General features: G+C 30.3%; 1 protein-coding gene across 1 annotated transcript; it reads right to left on the reverse strand.

The window, feature by feature from the left end:
• Window positions 1–2,878: 2,878 nt before the first annotated feature.
• On the reverse strand, window positions 2,879–4,180 carry LOC122592134 (phospholipase A(1) DAD1, chloroplastic-like). The gene has a single exon (XM_043764342.1). It carries the CDS (start codon window positions 4,178–4,180, stop codon window positions 2,879–2,881), a length of 1,302 nt encoding a protein of 433 aa, XP_043620277.1.
• Between the last annotated feature and the right edge of the window lie 4,745 nt (window positions 4,181–8,925).

The following is an 8,925-nucleotide window of genomic DNA, read 5'->3' on the forward strand; positions in this document are numbered from 1 at the left end:
TGCTCAAAATTTTCATTATTTGATCGAATTTACATCTGCATGGTGGACTACTTCAATCGGTTAATTAATTGACTTAATTCTTTTTCTAACTCGATCTGTTGGATAATTTATTTTATAAAAATCCAAACAAGCTAAGCACTCCTCTCTCTCACAGTAATCTCTAGCTCTCAAGCTGCACCAACATGCCTGTTCTACGTGTTAGAGAATTAGAGCCAGTAAGGAAATCACGCGAAGCCTTGACTTCTTGGGCCTAATACACAAGCACTAATTCTTGTGGTATGGATGGTCTTATACATTTGTAAAGATTACTTTGTTTACAACATTCTACTTTTATAATTAGTAAAACGATATTTTTTTTAAACACGGCTAATAACCAACCGTATACTATACGTTGTTTAAAACCTACGTGGTCAATATATCCAAGTATTTAACTGTTGTGCGTATGCACTATTATATTATACGACAAAACACGAAAGTATATTCAGCTCCATATATAAAGCACAAGTGAAACTATTTCAAACTCAATTTTTCTGATTTCCTTTCCAAATTTTAGTTCAAAATACAGGAAGGTACCGAAAGTGTCTATTGACTGGGTGGACCCATAACCAACAGTCTAACGCTAACCAGGCACATAATTAAGTTTTTTTCCCCCTCAATATGGTTTAAATAGTTTAGGATGGAGAATTAAAAAAAGAAAAAACAAAACGTTCGATTTTATCAAGAAGATCAAAGCTAGCCTTAACTTTGAAGGGACAGTTAATTAATTATTTGTATCATATGATCATGTCTTAACCATAGCCGTATGTGTGTAGCATTATCTTTTTCAAAATAAGAAAGTGCCAAGTAAAAAAGACTACTCGGACATGCATTAATAATACTCCGATCAAGTATTTGAACTTGATACACTATTAGAAAAATCAAAGTTTTTTACGAAATTTCATATTTCAAAAACAATTAAAAATCATCACGAAACCATATCAAATATATCCACCATTACAATAATGATATGTGTACGCTTATATGCATATGCACGTACGTACCTAGCTACAGAAGAAATTAAAAAGTGATTGTTGAATTCAATTGGCATGTATATATGCGTGTATGTTGCAAGTTCTATAAAAATGATATCTCTCATCCTCATCTGGATCAAGTTCTATATAAGTATGCATGCGCTGGAAAACACTTTTTATATCATCAGATGAAATTGTACGTTGATGACCCGTTCTAGAAAAAAAACTTTATACTAATATGAATTATTTTGCTAACTATCACATCTAGCCATCAAGTAGGTATCGATATCATAAAGTCAGAATTACTCATATTGTTTTTATATTAGTTTTTTCTTGACATACCATCAAAAACTTTTAGACTCTGTAACAGAAACTAATATTTTGAAAAGTCTAACAGTTATCATTCATAAAAATTTAAGCATTTTCCTTTAAAATAACGAACAACTGTTTTGATTAAACTTCAATAATTAATGTTTGACAAGCAATATATCATCTTCAACTTGGGCTTAATTGGTGAAATTATTTAGTATATATATATAGTATGACCTTAAAACTATATATAACTGGTATGTCGTAAACTGAACACGATTGATAGATATACAGGACCAATTAAGTTTATATTTTGCTTTGATTTATTAATGGATTTCTAATGCCATATCGCTTTCGATTATTCTTTTTAAGAGATCGAACAACTATTTTCATTTTTTTTTATTTTTTGCATTATAATGGTAATTAACAAACACATTTTGTCAGTATACACGTACTGACACGAGTAAATCTGTGTCTGTAATTGTTAGTTCTTGTAATTTGTTATCTATATTTGGCTTAAAAATTAATTAGTTACTGATCGAGATGGATATATATATATATAAGACTGTAGAACACCCACATATTATTTTTTTAATTCATAAAATTCGTGTGTGTCTAAACATTTATTCATTAATTAAGAAATATTAAAAAATTTATATGTGAAAGGTTACACACCTAAGTTTAAATGTTAGACAACCTTATATTCATGTGGGGAAATATTGGGTACCGCAGCGTGACGAAGGAAAAAAAATCATTTGCCCCCTAAAGTTTATTAAATGTACACATTTAATATCTGGTGTGAGAGTGTAGCATTATCAAAAGTTGCGTAATATTGCAGTATGGATGATATCCTCTATATATATATATATATATCCGTTATCCCGGTGTGATGTACGTAGATAGAAGTGGCCGGATTTTTTACGTACGTACTAATTAACATAACATGCACATAATCCATGATAAGTCAATGTCCAGTAGCTAATTGTCTTTAATTCGGACCCAGTTAATACAATGTATGCTAAACTACCTTCCGCTGCGTGAGTAATCTACGTCTATCAAAAAAAAAATAAGTACATATATACGTAAAGATTATAAGTTGTGAAACGTCTATTTAACTCAAATTGTGATAAAATAAAATATTAATAATTACCATAGCTAAAGCGTTTGAAGTCATAAATTTTTTAATGATTGAATATTTTGTTAATTGAGCACTAAATCTTTTTGTGGTTTAATAACTAATATATAAGATTAAGAGTAAGCAAGGTGATCGTTTACCTTTGATGCAAGGAACTTAGCTCATATACTACATGGATAATATGCATGCATTTCTTAAAGTGATCATTATTGAATATAATATCTGTTAATTAGTCATTTCTTTACAAGAGTAAACACTGATTTTTTCAAAAGCAAAATCAGCCATTTACTTGACTTAATTACAATGATTATACTCCATTTAGGGTTTTCCCTATGTTCTAGGAATCTGTACATTTTTTGCAACATATCGAGTTTTACAAGTTTTTCTCACTAATTAACTATGACCTTTTACTAATTTAAGTCATCTATCCAAAATTTGTTGCTTCCAACTCGTGTTTTGTTCCGGCTAGCAGTCTCTTCGCTGTTGTTCGGAATGGACACGTGGAGCTCACGAAACCATCGACTAAGTGGAGATACGTCTTCAAGTCATGACACGTGGCAAAATCGCTTTTCGTTAGATATGGTGATGCATTGCTACTAAGTCTAAGTTCTTTGCCCACATCCGCATACCTAAACCAATCTGTGTCATCGACTCGTTTTTGTAGCCATCCTGGCAATCCGGATACATGAATTTTTCTTTTCGTCACGTCGTTGCTATCGTCAACCAACAACCCCGGCACTTTCGTGATCACATCGGTCGAGTTCACGATCCGTAAAACCCGTGTACCGCTTTTTTCAAGCCGTGATCGGAAACTCCGGTTCCCGACACGTGGCCCGCCGAAGGAAACTACAGTCACCATCGGCGAGCGCTCGAATGTCGAGGTGATATCGTAGGCTGTAAGTGTAGCTAAGGCTGCACCTAGACTATGACCAGTAATGGTCACACTAAGTGGCTCATCACCATAAGTCTCAATAATCCTAGAAATCTCCTTTCTTACCATATCCCTCAAACTTGGACACGTGGGCGTGGCTGTTGTGTACATACTAAGAAACCCTTTTTGCACCATTGCTCTTTTCCTTTCAGGTGCCACGTCATTAGGCAATGACGTCAGCGTCGCACGTAGATTCTCAATCCATTCAAGACAAGTGGCAGTTCCCCTGTAGGCAATCACCACATCCCTCCGGCCCAATCGTGAAATCTCTTTCTCGTCATTGCAAACTGCCACGTAACCAATCCAACTAGAATTCGTGGTTGCACAACTTGGCACTTTTTCAATCCAGCCTGGCAGTTGGACCCCACACGTGGCATGCAAATTCTTAACCACCTTATATCCACTTCCCCCCAATCCGCATCTATCCAACATTGAGTCTTTAGAGTATTTACAAGTTGCGTAATCTGGCGACGACGTGTCGAACTCGAAACATCGGTACGCGGCTTCAACGAAATCGCCATATCGGAGTATCTCGTGACGTAGACCGTCATCCAAGGGATCAAGTAACCCTTCCCAGTTCCTGATCCCTTGGTACTCCTTCCACTTTTGACCCAACTTTGACACACGGTTTGCCACTCGGGCTTGTCCTGACTCACTATTCCAAGAACTCTTCACACTTAACTGTCGAGTTCGGCTCGTGCTAGTAGTACTAGTTAACTGTTGCGAAAATTCGGACATGTGAGTTGTGGCTCTGGCAAGGTTGCATGGTTTAACCATGCCAAGCACACCCTTCATGATCGATCAAATTAATTTTCTGTTTTCTGTCGCTATCTGTGTATATATATATGTATGTGTGTGGATATATATGGATTGTGTTAAGCGCGCTATAGGAAGCAAGAGGCGAGGCTTGTGTATATATATATATAAGTTGGCACACACTTAAAATGGATGTAAAAGTTGCATTTTATAGTTGAAGAATAAAGAGAGAAAGAGGGAGAGAGAGATATGTGTAAAAAGCGAGAAATTGAAAAGATAGAGGACGGTGCAAGGAAGGGTTAGTTGAGTATATGTGTGTGTGCTTTTATTTTGTTTGTATTTCCATTTATCATTTTCAAAAAAAATTAGTTGAAAGATTGTTGACTAGGGCCCCAAGAATCAACAATAAAAAAAAAAGTGAAAGCTTTTTAGGAATTAGAACTTATAGAAGCTCTCCGTCCATGTATTTTGAGATCAAATATTTACACATGACTGCACGTGCAGGTCACAAGCCGCGTTGAATTTCAAAAGAAAAATCATATTCTATAAAGTGATCATTAATATTAAAATTAACATGTTTTTCGTTAAGTGACGAAGTGTGTTGATGATTTAACCAAGAGTGTGCTAACATTGAATGGACTTTAGCTACAATTAACATATATTATCTATGGATTAGTCAACCATATTATTGGCATTTAATAGCATATAGTTAACCATCATATTTATCACACTCAATCGATCCAATACTTTTCATTTTAACTAACAATTTTACTCACGTATATATATATATATATATATATATAAAAGTTTGACATGTACGTGGTTGGTATATATACAATGCAAGTAAAAATCTAAATCAACTTATAGTTTCGAGTTAATTTTTGAAAGTGAAAATTTTGAAATAATGAGAATTAATTCGTAGATACATTATAAACTTGTTAATAAATTGATTAATTGAAAAGTTAATTTTAAAGATAGTCGATCATAGAGCAAGTACATACCACACCTTGGATGAGATTATGATCGAGAAATGAGAAGAAACAAGAAGAGAGTGAGAGATAGGAAAGAGTACGTGATTGTGGTTTTTTAATCCATCTTTTCTCCTATCTTTTGAAAAAAGAGAGTGAAAAATGAGAAATAATAAAAAAAAAAAAAAGAGAATTGACTTAATATTTGCTATCTAAAGATTAAAAAAAAAACCCTTATATTTCTTGTATTGAAAGATGAGAAGTGATTGATGTAAAAATTAAAAGAAAGAGCGTGAAAATAATAAGAGGATGAGAAATAGATATTCCTAGCCTCCTCGATCCCTTTTATGATCACAAAAGTATCATATCATTAATTGAGTATTAATTTTTGTATTGCGTGAACAAATTAATAGCTAGCATTTAATTTCTCCTTTTATCAAATAAATAAATAAACAAAATGTATACAATCAAACGGGTCAATAATGTTAATCTTAAAACATGTTCAGAGAACATGTTGTCATTAAAAAAAAGAAAATAACATGAGTATCTAAAATTTTATAAAAGTATATCACTTTAACCAACTTTTTATAGATTTTCATAAAATACCCAACAAAATCGTAATAACAAGTGAAAATCGTAATGAGATTTTAAAAATCGCTATGAGATTTAGAAAATCGTTATGAGATTGGCAAAATCTCATAGAGATTTTATAAAATCGCATAAAGATTTTAAAAATCGCATAGAGATTTTGCAAAATCGCATAAAGATTTTAAAAATCGCATAGAGCATAGAGATTTTCAAAATCTTTGTGAGATTTTCAAAATCTTTATGAGATTTTGATTTTTTTTTTATTTTGACTTTTTTTGAAATTTTGACTTCCGCGTTACGTTTTGTGACTTTTTTTTTGAGATTTCGACTTTTTTTTAGATTGAAAATACACTATTCAAAATTCAAAATCTTTATAAAAAGTCAAAATTAAAAGAAAAAAGTCAAAATCAGAAACAAATCAAAATCTCAATGAGATTTTCAAAATCTCATTGCGATTTTCAAAATCTCATAGCGATTTTCAAAATCTTGTTGCGATTTTTACTTTTTATTGCGATTTTGTTGGGTATTTTGTGAAAATTAAAAAAAATTTAGTTAAATTGGTATATTTTTTTCTAAAAATTGGGTACTCATATTATTTTCTTTTAGAAAAATTATGTAACACACTGCCTGAAACATTATTTTTTTAGACATTGTATTGGAATTTTTTATTTTCGCAAAATAGTACGGTACTACTCGTAATATATATTATAAGATTCATATACGTTCTAATATAACAACCTATTATTTCAAATGTCTGTTGTACTTACTTGTATATTTACATACTAGATTAAACTCGCACGTTGTGCGAGGCGGATTGAAAACGTAAACTAAAATTAATAGAAATTTAAATTATTATTCATAGTTTATAATAATATAAAAAATAGTCAATTTTTTACTGATGCATATAATAAAATTATAGCTTATAAATAACTAATTAATATATATATAAAATGTTAAAGCATGACTAATGAAACGTAAATATTTATAAATCATAAAAAAAAATTATGTTCTATATTTATTAAATATAATATAATAAACAATATCATTTGAAACAATGATAATTATCATTGAATTGATAAAAAGACGTGGTCTAAAGCATATAAATATATATCTTTGTGCTCATATATTATTAAAATATGGAATTTTGGTTATATAGAGGTAAGTTACAAATATATGATTAGATATCAAAAATATGTGTGTGAATTGATAAAGTAAATATCTAATTTAACATTGATAATATAATCGGTTAGTAAAAGTTTAGATGTAATTATCAATATAATCTAGTTTATATTATATTAAGTTAAATTATATTTCACGTACAAAGATAATTAAATACAAAAGAATATAGAAAGAGATAAGTTACAATGATCAACAGTATATTATCAATGTCATTTAATTAGTTTTAATATTCAAAGAATATCTATCGTAGTTTGCAAACAATAAACCAATACTAAGTTAGATCAAATGGTTTATGCATAATATTAAAAGTGAGAGGTCATAAGTTCTAATCTTGTATTTGACTTTTTTATTTGCTATTTAAAATTGATTAAAAAAATGTCTATGTAGACAAATGATGACGTGGCAAATGATGTGCCAAATGAGCCCTAAAAAATATATATTTAAATATCAATATATAAAAAAACGTTAAGATTATCAGAAAGTGCCACCTAAGCAAAAAGCCTAGTTGGCATGAATGCCACATATGAAAAAACATATTCTCTCTTAGTTAGATAGAGAGATTGCATACTGTTTGCGTTTTTTTTATTACGGATTTTTTTTTGTCTTTTTTTTTTTTCATTTTAAGTATCAAAATAATGCATTGAAAACTTTCATTATTCAACTTTTCTATGTATCTTATTTTTTTTTTAACAGTTAGTCAGTATTCGACATCAAATGACACCTCACTGTATAATGGTAAAACTCTGCACGTACTCTAGACTACGAGATTTAGACCATAAGCCGTTACAGGTGATTCAGGAGGAAAAAACTCACAGACTTGTCACTCATAAGAGTCGAATTGAACCCAAGACTTATGGGAAAAATCAGGAATACATATGCGAGTTGAACTATTTTCATTTACTTACATGTATCTTATATGTATCTATATGCAATGTGCTTACGTATTCAATCTACCACAAAGGTCCACACATATGATCGAACTTAAATCAGGAATCAATATCGGGATCTTCTATATTTTTTATATAAAGTTAAAATGCATCTTTTCAGGTAGAATAAAGAGATAATGATAGATCTATAATTAGGCAACCCATTCTTTCTTAATCCTACTTTAATTAATATAAGTGATCGAGTATGTACGTAGGGTTTAGATAAATTAGAATCCAACTTGTTTGGGGATTTTTTTTTTTTTTTGAACGGCAACTTGTTTTGGATTGATCCTGGAAATCACGTACAATAAAAGGGGTATTTGATAGCGTACGTACACATAATGAATGCAAACTTTAATTACCGGATAAGCAGGCTGCTCCTTTCCATTTTAAGAATATTTTAGGAATTAAACTACGTTCCTCTTTTGTTAGCTAGGGATGAATGAGTAGTTACGATTTTCATTGTTGAGGTCACTGGACAGTTTTTATGTTACTAACTAGCTAGTAAATATAAAATTAAATTATGAAATTAAATTATATGTCAATTATAATTAAAACTAAATAATAACAATAATAATAATAATAGAGTTTTATTATACATTGTGTTTACCATGATCATCCTTGGTCACCACACTACCATAAAGCTTCGCCTTATACCAATCGATATGATTTTAATCTTATATATATATAGTTTATTATTTTGAGAAATATTTTTTTGATAAGAACCATAAGAACTCTTAAATAATATATTTGTTTACATGCTTTTTTTTTGTCATTCACATGTGAAATGATATAAAAAAATATGTTGCAGAAGAAAGTTTTTTAAAATATCTTCAAAATAGCCTTTTGTAAACTTGTGAATGAATATGATCATGTTTTCGTTTACATGTTAACAAATGAATATATGTAAGGTTTTGAAAAAAAAACTTTCTTCTACAACACGTATTTTTATAACGTTTCATATATTAATGAACAAAAAAAAACATGTGATCCAATGCATAAGGCTCTTACAAAAAAAAATGAGTTTTTACTAGTAAAAAAAGTCTTAAAATAAGAACACTTAAAAATATCTTTTTTGATGCAGTAAAAGTTCATAAAACTAACATAGTGCATAACTAATTAT

This window comes from Erigeron canadensis, chromosome 3, assembly GCF_010389155.1.
Source record: "Erigeron canadensis isolate Cc75 chromosome 3, C_canadensis_v1, whole genome shotgun sequence".
NCBI lineage: Eukaryota > Viridiplantae > Streptophyta > Magnoliopsida > Asterales > Asteraceae > Erigeron > Erigeron canadensis.